General features: G+C 45.0%; 1 protein-coding gene across 3 annotated transcripts in view; it reads right to left on the reverse strand.

Annotated features, from left to right (window-relative positions):
• Positions 1–12996, reverse strand: part of ano3 (anoctamin 3) — a 130248-nt gene that overhangs the window by 9147 nt on the left and 108105 nt on the right. For all 3 annotated transcript variants that reach the window (XM_029751849.1, XM_029751848.1, XM_029751847.1), the window contains exon 22: positions 10297–10466. In XM_029751849.1, the coding sequence (XP_029607709.1) occupies positions 10297–10466 (170 nt within the window). The remainder of the gene's footprint in view (positions 1–10296; positions 10467–12996) is intronic.

Here is a 12996-nt window from a genome sequence, read left to right on the forward strand (position 1 = left end):
AGTGCGTATGTTATCGTGTGTGTGTGTGTGTGTGTATGCACGTGGCTATGCCAATGTTTGTGTTGCCTCACACTCCCCGCTGTTCCATAAGGTGTTTTTTTATCTGTTTTTTAAATCTAATTTGACTGCTTTTAATGCTTGAGCCAGTAAAGGGGCTTTACTATTCTTAGGTAGCGGAATGACTTTTGCTTCCCTCCAAGCCTGGCGGCACACCCTTTCTAGTACATTTAAATTGAAAATATGGCAAATAGGAGTTGCAGTATCTTCCGCTATTATCCTCAGTAATATTCCATCCAAGTTGTCAAACCCCGGTGGCTTGTCAATGTTGATAGACAACAACAACAAAAAATCACCTCTACCACACTCACTTTACGGAATTCGAAATTACAATGCTTGTCTTTCATAATTTGGTAAGATATACTTGGGTGTGTAGTGTCAGCGTTTGTTGCTGGCATGTCATGTCTAAGTTTACTAATCTTGCCAAATCATTAAAGTAGTTGGCAATATAAGTTGGTTTTGTGATGATGAATGAGCCATCTGATTCAATGAAGGATGGAGCTGAGTTTGCCTTTTTCCTCAAAATGTATTTAAGGTGCTCCAAAGCTTTTTTACTATCATTCTTTGTCATTTATCTTTGTCTCATAGAGTAGTTTCTTCTTCTTTTATTCAGTTTAGTCACAAGATTTCTCAATTTACAGTACGTTTGCCAATCGGTTATGCAGCCAGACTTGTTTGCCATTCCTTTTGCCTCATCCCTCTCAAACATAACATTTTTAAATTCCTCATCAATCCACTGGGATTTAACAGTTTTTACAGTCATTTTCTTAATGCGTGAATGCTTATTTAGTAACTGGAATAAGACATTTCATAAATGTGTCAAATGTAGCCTCTGTTTGCTCCTCATTACACATCATGGACCAACACATATTATTTACATCAACAACATAGGAATCACTACAAAACTTATTGTATGACCTCTTATTAAAAATAGGAGAAAGATTGTTCAAACAACGCTTCTCCCTGTATTGGTATTTGGTGATATTGTTTACATGCATGCGGCAACCTCTGTTTTAAACCCTTGGACGCAGTCTAACATTCAGCAATACGTTTTATCACAGGGGACAATGTTAGGACTCATCATAGTAGTCTGTATAAAATGTGGTTTGGACCTCTCTGTCTATAAGAAGAGAGCTGCATTCTCTTTTAGTTATGTACAAAGCAATCTGACAGAAACTCCCTCCATGTGTAACATCATTCATTAAGATAAGAATCATAAGTTACCAAACCCGTTCACAGGAATGGATAACACTAGAGATCCCTCCAGTCTCCACCGATTTGGGAAAATCTGCATTTTGTTTTTATGCCCTTAATTTGTGGAACAATCTTTAGAGTTCACTGCAGTTAGATGTCCTGGTGTCACTCAGGAAGTTTACATTATTGATTGAGGACCTCTATGTAGTTGAATGTGATTGCTTTTATTAAATGTTCTTTTCTTTTTTTTGTGTGCTGAATAACATCCTGTGGTTGACCTCAGTAGAAGAGAGAGTTCAGTGTGTCAAATCGGAGGGCCTGTTGTCCGGACCTCTGGCAATCTCAATGGGGGTGCCACAGGGTTAAATTCTTGGGCCGACTCTCTCTTCTCTGTTATACATCAATGATGTCGCTCTTGCTGCTGGTGATTCTCTGATCCACCTCTACGCAGACGACACCATTCTGTATACCTGTGTTAACCTCCAGGCGAGCTTCAATGCCATTCAACTCTCCTTCTGTGACCTCCAACTGCTCTTAAATGCAAGTAAAACTAAATGTATGCTCTTCAACCGATCGCTGCCCGCACCTGCCCGCCGTCCAGCATCACTACTCTGGACGGTTCTGGCTTAGAATATGTGGACAACTACAAATACCTAGGTGTCTGGTTAGACTGTAAACTCTCCTTCCAGACTCACATTAAGCATCTCCAATCCAAAATTAAATCTAGAATCGACTTCCTATTTCGCAACAAAGCATCCTTCACTCATGCTGCCAAACATACCCTCGTACTGACCATCCTACCGATCCTGGACTTCGGCGATGTCATTTACAAAAAAGCTTCCAACACTCTACTCAACAAAATGGATGCAGTCTATCACAGTGCCATCCGTTTTGTTACCAAAGCCCCATATACTACCCACCACTGCGACCTGTACGCTCTTGTTGGCTGGCCCTCGCTTCATACTCGTTGCCAAACTTAATGGCTCCAGGTCATCTACAAGTCTCTACTAGGTAAAGCCCCACCTTATCTCAGCTCACTGGTCATCATAGCAGCACCCACTCGTAGCATGCGCTCCAGCAGGTATATCTCACTGGTCACCCCAAAAGCGAATTCTTCCTTTGGCCGCCTTTCCTTCCAGTTTTCTGCTGCCAATGACTGGAACGAGCTGACAAAATCACTGAAGCTGGAGACTCATATCTCCCTCACTAGCTTTAAGCACCAGCTGTCAGAGCAGCTCACAGATCACTGCACCTGTACATAGCCCATCTGTAAACAGCCCATCTATCTACCTACCTCATCCCCATACTGTATTTATTTATTTATCTTGCTCCTTTGCACCCCAGTATCTCTACTTGCACATTCATCTTCTGCACATCTACTATTCCAGTGTTTAATTGCTATATTGTAATTACTTCGCCACCATGGCCTATTTATTGCCTTACCTCCCTTATCCTACCTCATTTGCACATACTGTATATATACTTTTTCTACTGTATTATTGACTGCATGTTTGTTTATTCCATGTGTAACTCTTTGTTGTTGTATGTGTCGAACTGCTTTATCTTGGCCAGGTCGCAGTTGCAAATTAAAACTTGTTCTCAACTAAAAAATAAATAAATAAAAGTCAATGAATTGCATTCTCACATAGGTGTTCCTTTTGTCCAGGTGGAAAAGGGCATTGTGCAGTGCAATAGAGATGGCATCATCTGTGGATTAGTTAGGGCGGTATGCAAATTGGAATGGGTCTAGGGTATTTTATTTGCACGTTAGCTAGTAGAACGGAAGGCAGTGAGGGTTTATTCGATCGCCTACGAATTCTCAGAAGGCAGCCCGGCCTCCGCCCTCTTTTTCACCGTCTTCTCTTCACGCAAATGACGGAGATTTTGGCCTGTTCCCAGGAAAGCAGTATGTCATTCACATCGGGCTCGTTGGACTCGTTAGAGGAAAAAACAGCTTTTGCCAGTTCGCGGTGAGCAATCGCTGTTCTGATGTCCAGAAGATATTTTCGGTCATAAGAGACGATAGCAGCAACATTATATACAAAATAATTACAAAAATAAGTTATAAACAACGGCAAAAAAATTACAAATAAACACAGTTGGTGACGAGTACGTAAAACGTCAGTCATCTTCTCTGGCGCCATGATACTAACGTCCTGTGGTTGACCTCAGTAGAAGACTAACATCCTGTGGTTGACCTCAGTAGAAGACTAACGTCCTGTGGTTGACCTCAGTAGAAGACTAACGTCCTGTGGTTGACCTCAGTAGAAGACTAACGTCCTGTGGTTGACCTCAGTAGAAGACTAACGTCCTGTGGTTGACCTCAGTAGAAGACTAACGTCCTGTGGTTGACCTCAGTAGAAGACTAACGTCCTGTGGTTGACCTCAGTAGAAGACTAACATCCTATTTTTGACCTCAGTAGAAGACTAACGTCCTGTGGTTGACCTCAGTAGAATCAAATCAAAGGGCAATGTTACCGACCATATTTCTGTAAAAAAAAATAAACCCCCACAGAACAATCAAGGACCACATTTAAATAAGAGTTATTCTCTGGGCTTTGTACTAAACTGTAACATTTTTAAACACCAACAATACATTAAAAACTGTCAAATGTACCATTTATTTAACAATTACTTAACCAGGCAAGTAACTTGAGAACAAGCTTATTTTTTTCAAGGTAACATAGCTAATATGTCTTACCCATCGCCAGGTACTCATCTACTAGTCCATGTATTCTCAAACTGGGGTATGATTCACATTTAAAAATATATATATATACTGCTCAAAAAAATAAAGGGAACACTTAAACAACACATCCTAGATCTGAATGAAAGAAATAATCTTATTAAATACTTTTTTCTTTACATAGTTGAATGTGCTGACAACAAAATCACACAAAAATAATCAATGGAAATCCAATTTATCAACCCATTGAGGTCTGGATATGGATTCACACTCAAAATTAAAGTGGAAAACCACACTACAGGCTGATCCAACTTTGATGTAATGTCCTTTAAAACAAGTCAAAATGAGGCTCAGTAGTGTGTGTGGCCTCCACGTGCCTGTATGCCCTCCCTACAACGCCTGGGCATGCTCCTGATGAGGTGGCGGATGGTCTCCTGAGGGATCTCCTCCCAGACCTGGACTAAAGCATCCGCCAACTCCTGGACAGTCTGTGGTGCAACGTGGCGTTGGTGGATGGAGCGAGACATGATGTCCCAGATGTGCTCAATTGGATTCAGGTCTGGGGAACGGACGGGCCAGTCCATAGCATCAATGCCTTCCTCTTGCAGGAACTGCTGACACACTCTAGCCACAGGAGGTCTAGCATTGTCTTGCATTAGGAGGAACCCAGGGCCAACCGCACCAGCATATGGTCTCACAAGGGGTCTGAGGATCTCATCTCGGTACCTAATGGCAGTCAGGCTACCTCTGGCGAGCACATGGAGGGCTGTGCGGCCCCCCAAAGAAATGCCACCCCACACCATGACTGACCCACTGCCAAACCGGTCATGCTGGAGGATGTTGCAGGCAGCAGAACGTTCTTCACGGCGTCTCCAGACTCTGACACGTCTGTCACATGCTCACTGTGAACCTGCTTTCATCTGTGAAGAGCACAGGGCGCCAGTGGCGAATTTGCCAATCTTGGTGTTCTCTGGCAAATGCCAAACGTCCTGCACGGTGTTGGGCTGTAAGCACAACTCCCACCTGTGGACGTCGGGCACTCATACCACCCTCATGGAGTCTGTTTCTGACCGTTTAAGCAGACACATGCACATTTGTGGCCTGCTGGAGGTCATTTTGCAGGGCTCTGGCAGTGCTTCTCCTGCTCCTCCTTGCACAAAGGCAGAGGTAGCGGTCCTGCTGCTGGGTTGTTGCCCTCCTACGGCCTCCTCCACGTCTCCTGATGTACTGGCCTGTCTTCTGGTAGCACCTCCATGCTCTGGACACTACGCTGACAGACACAGCAAACCTTCTTGCCACAGCTCGCATTGATGTGCCATCCTGGATGAGCTGCACTACCTGAGCCACTTGTGTGGGTTGTAGACTCCGTCTCATGCTACCACTAGAGTGAAAGCACCGCCAGCATTCAAAAGTGACCAAAACATCAGCCAGGAAGCATAGGAACTGAGAAGTGGTCTGTGGTCCCCACCTGCCGAACCACTCCTTTATTGGGGGTGTCTTGCTAATTGCCTATAATTTCCACCTGTTGTCTATTCCATTTGCACAACAGCATGTGAAATTTATTGTCAATCAGTGTTGCTTCCTAAGTGGACAGTTTGATTTCACAGAAGTGTGATTGACTTGGAGTTACACTGTGTTGTTTAAGTGTTCCCTTTATTTTTTGGAGCAGTGTATATTCTTTTCCTTCACATTTTCAAGCAGTCCATTTAGATTTTCCAACGGGGCTGAACATTTGGGTGAGTTTTTTTCTCTCGCCTGAGTAGCATCGTTTCACTGCCAAAAATCAAATTAAACCATCTAGTGTTCAGCAAAACAGTCAAATAATTAACATCCTATCACATTAATCGTTACTCTCTCGCGGGAATTCCACTAACGGTCCGTATGTAGCCAAACTTAGCTGCTGCTCATTCTGTTTGCTCGAAAATTGATTCATGGTTAAAGAAAGTAAGGCCCTGTCACGGCCTGGCCAGTATAAGGGTTAATTGTTATTGTAGTTTGGTCAGGACGTGGCAGAGGGTATTTGTTTTATGTGGTTCTGGGTGGTGTTTTTCTAGAAGGGCATTTGATTTATGTATTCCGGGGTTTTTGGGCACTGTTTGATATTCATGTATTCTATGTTTAGTCTAGTGAGTCTGGTTCTATGTTTAGGTAATTGGGGTGGAGACTCTCAATTGAAGGCAGGTGTGGTCTATTTGCCTTTGATTGAGAGTCCCATATATTAGGGTGTGTTTGTGTTTGTATTTTGTGGGAGATTGTTCTGTGTTTAGCCGTGTGCCTTGCCAGACTGTTCTTTTGTCGTAGTGTTTCAGTGTACGTGTTTGTTGTTTTCAGTTTCCTTCTTTATTTAATAAAGAGGATGAGTACACTTATTTCTGCTGCATTTTGGTCCTCCTTTCCCAACGAAAACCGTGACAGAATCTCCCACCACAAAAGGACCAAGCAGCAGAGGAAGGAGCAACAGGGGGACTGTAAGGAGCAGAGGGAATTCGAGTTGGACTGGCGGGAGAAATGGACCTGGGAGGAAGTTCTGGACGGGGCTGGACCTTGGCACCAGGCTGGGGAGTACCGCCACCCACGGGAGGAAATCGAGGCAGCCAAGGCGGAGAGGCGGAGGTACGAGGCCTTGTACGCGCTGAGGGAGAAGCACGAGAGGCACCCCCCATAATTTTTTTGGGGGGGGCACACGGGTAGTTTGGCTAGGCCAAGGAAGAGCCAGAAGCCAGCTACCCGTGATTATATGGAAGAGCGTATGGAGTGGAGGGCGCCGTGTTTTGTTGAAGAGCGCACAATCTCACCCATATGCACGCACAGTCCGGTGCGAGTTATTCCAGCCCCTCGCAGATGCCGTGCTAGAGTGGGCATCCAGCCTGGTAGGAGGATGCCTGCGCAGCGCGTCTGGTCGCCGGTACGCCTCCTAGGACCAGGCTACCCTACTCCCGCTCTACGCACGGCAACCAGCAGGCCCCTGCACAGCCCAGTTCGCCCTGTACTAGCACCCCGCTCGTACAGGGCTACTAGTTCCATCCAGCCAGGACGGGTTGTGCAGGAGGTAAGATCAAGACCGCCTGTGCGCCTCCATAGCCCGGTGTTTCCAATTCCTGTCTCTCGTGCGGACCCGGAAGTGCGAAACCCCAGTCTGGCACGTCCAGTACCAGCACCACGCACCAGGCTTCCAGTGCGTCAGCCCAGTCCGACTCGTACTGTTCCCGCTCCCCGCACTAGCCTGGAGGTGCGTGTTCCCAGGCTGATAACCCCATTACCAGCACCACGCACCAGGCTTCCAGTGCGTCGGCTCAGTCAGGAGTCGCCAGAGCTGCCCGTCAGTCAGGAGTCGCCAGAGCTGCCCGTCAGTCAGGAGTCGCCAGAGCTGCCCGTCAGTCAGGAGTCGCCAGAGCTGCCCGTCAGTCAGGAGTCGCCAGAGCTGCCCGTCAGTCAGGAGCCGCCAGAGCGGCCCGACTGCCCGGAGATGCCAGAGCGGCCCGACTGCCCGGAGATGCCAGAGCGGCCCGACTGCCCGGAGATGCCAGAGCGGCCCGTCTGCCCGGAGATGCCAGAGCGGCCCGACTGCCCGGAGATGCCAGAGCGGCCCGACTGCCCGGAGATGCCAGAGCGGCCCGACTGCCCGGAGATGCCAGAGCGGCCCGTCTGCCCGGAGATGCCAGAGCGGCCCGTCTGCCCGGAGATGCCAGAGCGGCCCGACTGCCCGGAGATGCCAGAGCGGCCCGACTGCCCGGAGATGCCAGAGCGGCCCGACTGCCCGGAGATGCCAAAGTGGCCCATCGGCCAGGATCAGCCAGAGTGGCCCGTCGGCCAGAATCAGCCAGAGTGGCCCATCTGCCCAGAGTCTGCCGATGACCCAAAACCAAGGGAGTTTAGCAGCAACCCTGAACTGAGTAAGCCTGACAATTTAAAAGGAATTTTGATTAACTGTATAATTGATGAGTCTGCATACAGGGTGGAGAGGAGGAGGTGTGCCCATGATCCGGAGCAGAGGGAGTCTGCCTACGGTCCGAGGTTGATCGGGTCGGTCGGCACTCTGGAGGACAATAGGCCGGAGCCTGAACCACCACCTGCATAGGTGGGTTGGGGAGGGGGGGTGTAGCACTAGTGCCGTCGGTGACGGCAGCCACCCTCCCTTCCCTCCCTTTTGTTTAGGGGGATTTATTGTTGTTGTTTGGGGTTTTTGTTATTCTTGAGGTGCTTCCGGGGTTAGCACCTTTAGGGGGGGGGGGGGGGGGGGTACTGTCACGTCCTGGCCAGTATAAGGGTTAATTGTTATTGTAGTTTGGTCAGGACGTGGCTGAGGGTATTTGTTTTATGTGGTTCGGGGTGGTGTTTTTCTAGAAGGGCATTTGATTTATGTATTCCGGGGTTTTTGGGCACTGTTTGATATTCATGTATTCTATGTTTAGTCTAGTGAGTCTGGATCTATGTTTAGGTAATTGGGGTGGAGACTCTCAATTGAAGGCAGGTGTGGTCTATTTGCCTTTGATTGAGAGTCCCATATATTAGGGTGTGTTTGTGTTTGTATTTTGTGGGAGATTGTTCTGTGTTTAGCTGTGTGCCTTGCCAGACTGTTATTTTGTCGTTGTGTTTCAGTGTACGTGTTTGTTGTTTTCAGTTTTGCTTCTTTATTTAATAAAGAGGATGAGTACACTTATTTCTGCTGCATTTTGGTCCTCCTTTCCCAACGACAACCGTGACAGGCCCGCGTCCATAGAGACACATACCAGCTTTACTGGTAGTACTGCTACTACCAGCAGTACCAAACCCGCATCTGTCGACGACACAAGTTGTTCTGCTTCCACAAGCATATCCAATGCTAGCATCAGTAATTCTACATTTGTTGTTAGCCCAGCTAGCAGTTGTGACAGTTGTGAATCTGATGCAGCCGGGAAAGCACTGAACAACAGGCAGGGACGTTGGACCATTGAGGAGGCGCAAATATGATGAGAACTACATTGATTTGGGGTTCACTTATACTACCGTTCAAAAGTTTAGGGTCATTTAGAAATGTCCTTGTTTTTGGAATATCTACATAGGTGTACAGAGGCCCATTATCAGCAACCATCACTCCTGTGTTCCAATGGCACGCTGTGTTTGCTAATCCAAGTTTATCATTTTAAAAGGCTAATTGATCATTAGAAAACCCTTTTGCAATTATGTTGGCACAGCTGAAAACTGTTGTGCTGATTCCACTTACAGATATCTGAACAAGAGAGCCTCATCAAAATTGCAACAAGCGGTCTGTGAAACTTTTAATTTAATCAGAAGCCACTGCCAGATATCTGGATTGGGCATCACTCAGAGTATCCTGCCTTGGTGTCACATCCTGACCAGTAAAGGGGTTATTTGTTATTGTAGTTTGGTCAGGACGTGGCAGGGGGGTGTTTGTTTAGAGTGTTTCGGGGTTTGTTGGGCTATGTTATTATGTAAGAGGGGTGTTTGTTTAGAGTGTTCCGGGGTTTTTGGTCTATGTTCTAGGTTAGTGTTTTACTATGTTCAGTCTAGTTTTTCTACTTCTATGTTTAGGGTTTGTTGATTGACCTTCAATTGGAGGCAGCTGTTCCTCGTTGCCTGTGATTGAAGGTCCTATGTATAGGGGTGTTTGTGCTATGGGGGTTTGTGGGTAGTTGTCTCCTGCATTGTGTCTGTGCACCTGACAGGACTGTTTAGTGTCGTTCATTGTTTTGTATACGTGATTTGTTTGTTTTTCCTTCTTTTAAATTAACTCTTATTTAACATAGAGTATACACGTTCCCGCTGCACCTTGGTCCAATCCTTACGACGCCCGTGACACTTGGAAAATCATGCTGTTAAGACACTGGTGCCCTTTGCAACCACGTACCTACGTGAGAGTGGATTCTCGGCCCTCACTAGCATGAAAACTAAATACAGGCACAGACTGTGTGTGGAAAATGATTTAAGACTGAGACTCTCTCCAATACAACCCAACATTGCAGAGTTATGTGCATCCTTTCAAGCACACCCTTCTCCTTAACCTGTGGTGAGTTATTCACAATTTTCGATTAACAAACAAGGTTTTATATGTAAGATGGTTAAATAAAGAGCTAAATGATTGATTATTATTTGTGCCCTGGTCCTATAAGAGCTCTTTGTCACTTCCCACGAGCCGGGTTGTGACAAACTCATAATCATTCTTATGTTTAATAAATGTATTGTATTGTGTGTGTGTGGCAGGCTTACAAAGATGGCAAAAAACCACATTTGAGAGTGTGCTGACCCTGGTGCTAGAGGTGGTACACTGCTGGAGGTTGAATGTTTGAAGGGGTACGGGAAATACAAAAGGTTTGGGAACCACTGTACTAGTCCATGGTAACATAGCTAATATGTCTTACCCATCTCCAGGTACTCATCTACTAGTCCATGGGCGTTCATGGGCTGCAGGTTCCAGTCTTTGTCCCACTGAGGAAGCTGTACTTTGTTCTCCACATTCTGTCCCCCTCGTGTCCTCTCTTCCCTCTCTGTCTGCTTGATCTTCCTCCGAGACCACCAGTTCTGCAGCAGACTGGAGAGTTAGAGAGAGAGAGAGAGTTAGAGAGAGAGTTAGAGAGAGTTAGAGAGAGAGAGAGAGAGTTAGAGAGAGAGAGAGAGAGAGTTAGAGAGAGAGAATATATAGTATAATAATACATTCCATTTAGCAGATGCTTTTCTTCTTATACTAATTCCACATCCAGGCCAGGATAAGAAAGAGAGAGAGAGAGAGACACAACATCACAACACAGCTCTACTAGACCTGGCCCATCACAACACAGCTCTACTAGACCTGGCCCATCACAACACAGCTCTACTAGACCAGGCCCATCCCAACACAGCTCTACTAGACCAGGCCCATCACAACACAGCTCTACTAGACCAGGCCCATCACAACACAGCTCTACTAGACCAGGCCCATCACAACACAGCTCTACTAGACCAGGCCCATCACAACACCGCTCTACTAGACCTGGCCCATCACAACACAGCTCTACTAGACCTGGCCCATCACAACACAGCTCTACTAGACCTGGCCCATCACAACACAGCTCTACTAGACCAGGCCCATCACAACACAGCTCTACTAGACCAGGCCCATCACAACACAGCTCTGATCACTACTCCAGGGTCGGACAGAACACTGTCCTTCAGAGAAGTACACCACATGATGCAGTCCACACCATGTATCATTCAGATCATCAGCCTACATATGCTGAGGTAACCTCTGGCAAAAGACACCTAGAACAATCAGATAGGAGAGGTGCGCCAACTACTGCAACTAATATGCAGACTACTGAGCTAGACAGACCCTTTAATTCACACACACACACACACACACGGTTGCAGATTGCATTGTACTTATTTTTCATGCAATCTTATTCCATTCTTATTCATTTGTTTACAACTATTCTTAATTTTATTGGCACCGGTATGTATGTATATTATTATTTTATTTTTTTTCAATGTACTTTACTCAAACCAGTGAATATCACTTATTATAAATGAGATCATTAACTATCAGCTCTTGGAATATCCAGGGACTATACTCTTCACATTTTGGTTATAAAACAACAAATCCAGAATTGATTAAAAACATCAATGTTTCCTACTGGAAACATGGTGTCGTGGAGACATAGATACTCAGTGTCCCTCAGGCTATAGAGAAAGTTTACTACCATCAATCAAACATAAAAATGTTAAACGGGGCCGAGACTCAGGTGGAATCATCATTTGGCATAAGCAGGACTTAGCACTGAATGAAATGAAAAAAGGTACAAGTCACATTTGGCTAAAACTTAACAAAGGTACAATCTACTGTGACAATGATGTATACATATGTGCAGCTTATGCTCCTCCTTCAGATTCACCATATTATGATGATCAGTTTTTCGACAATCTCCACACAGAAATCATTACATTTCAGGCAGAGGGTAAAGTGCTTCTTTGTGGAGATTTCAATGCAAGAACAGGTTCTGAGCCTGACTACACTGATGAGGGAGGTAACCACCACATATGTGGACACCCCTCCTTGTAAAGTAGCCCTATTATAAATAATAGAAACAGTCCTGACCAAATACTGAACAAAAATGGGAAGGAGTTAGTGAATCTCTGTCGAGCCTTAGGCCTGTACATGCTTAATGGTAGAGTCAGAGGGGACTCTTTAGGTCGGTTTACTTACTGCTCAGCTCTTGGGACAAGTGTAGTCGATTATGCCATCACTGACATCGACCCCTCCTCCATTAGTGCATTCACTGTCAGACCACAGACACCATTGTCAGATCACAGTCAGATCAACGTGTTTCTGAAGAAATTAACCGGCAATACTCATTCAAAAAAACAGCCCAATAAACTCTACAACATAAACTCCAAACAGTGCAGAGAGATTCATTGAAACGTTGAACTCAAATGAAATGATGAACTCTATACAGTTTTTCAATAACTCACAATACCAAAACAATAAAGATGGTGTCAATTCGGCTACTCAAAACATCAACTGCATATTCCAAAAAGCAGCATCGAAAGCAAATTTGAGAAAACCAAAGAAATGCAACATCAGAAACAAAAAAAAAATGTTTCTGATAAATGGTTTGATAATGAATGTAAAACAATTAGAAAACACCTAAGACAAATGTCAAATGAAAAACATAAGCAGCAAAACAACCCAGAGCTACAATATGAATATTTTGAAACTCTGAAACAGTATAAACAAACACTGAAATGCAAGAAATTGAATTATACCAACAAGACACTTGATGAAATTGAAAACGCAATTGACCAAAATCAGTTCTGGGACATGTGGAACAATTTAAGCACAACAAAGCCACAATAATTAGCCATACAAGATGTAGGAATTTGGAAAACATATTTTGATAATCTATACAAAAACATCCCACAAAAAGACTTACAACAGAACCAATTAGAAATTAAAGAAAAATTGAACATCCTTGAATCAGTCATTAAAAACAACCAAAATCCATTAGATTACCCAATAACCCAACAAGAACTAAATGAAAAGCTCAAATCTATTAAATCAAAGAAGGCTTGTGGTCTAGACAACATCA

The sequence above is a fragment of the Salmo trutta genome, chromosome 4 (genome assembly GCF_901001165.1).
Source record: "Salmo trutta chromosome 4, fSalTru1.1, whole genome shotgun sequence".
Classification (NCBI taxonomy): Eukaryota; Metazoa; Chordata; class Actinopteri; order Salmoniformes; family Salmonidae; genus Salmo; species Salmo trutta.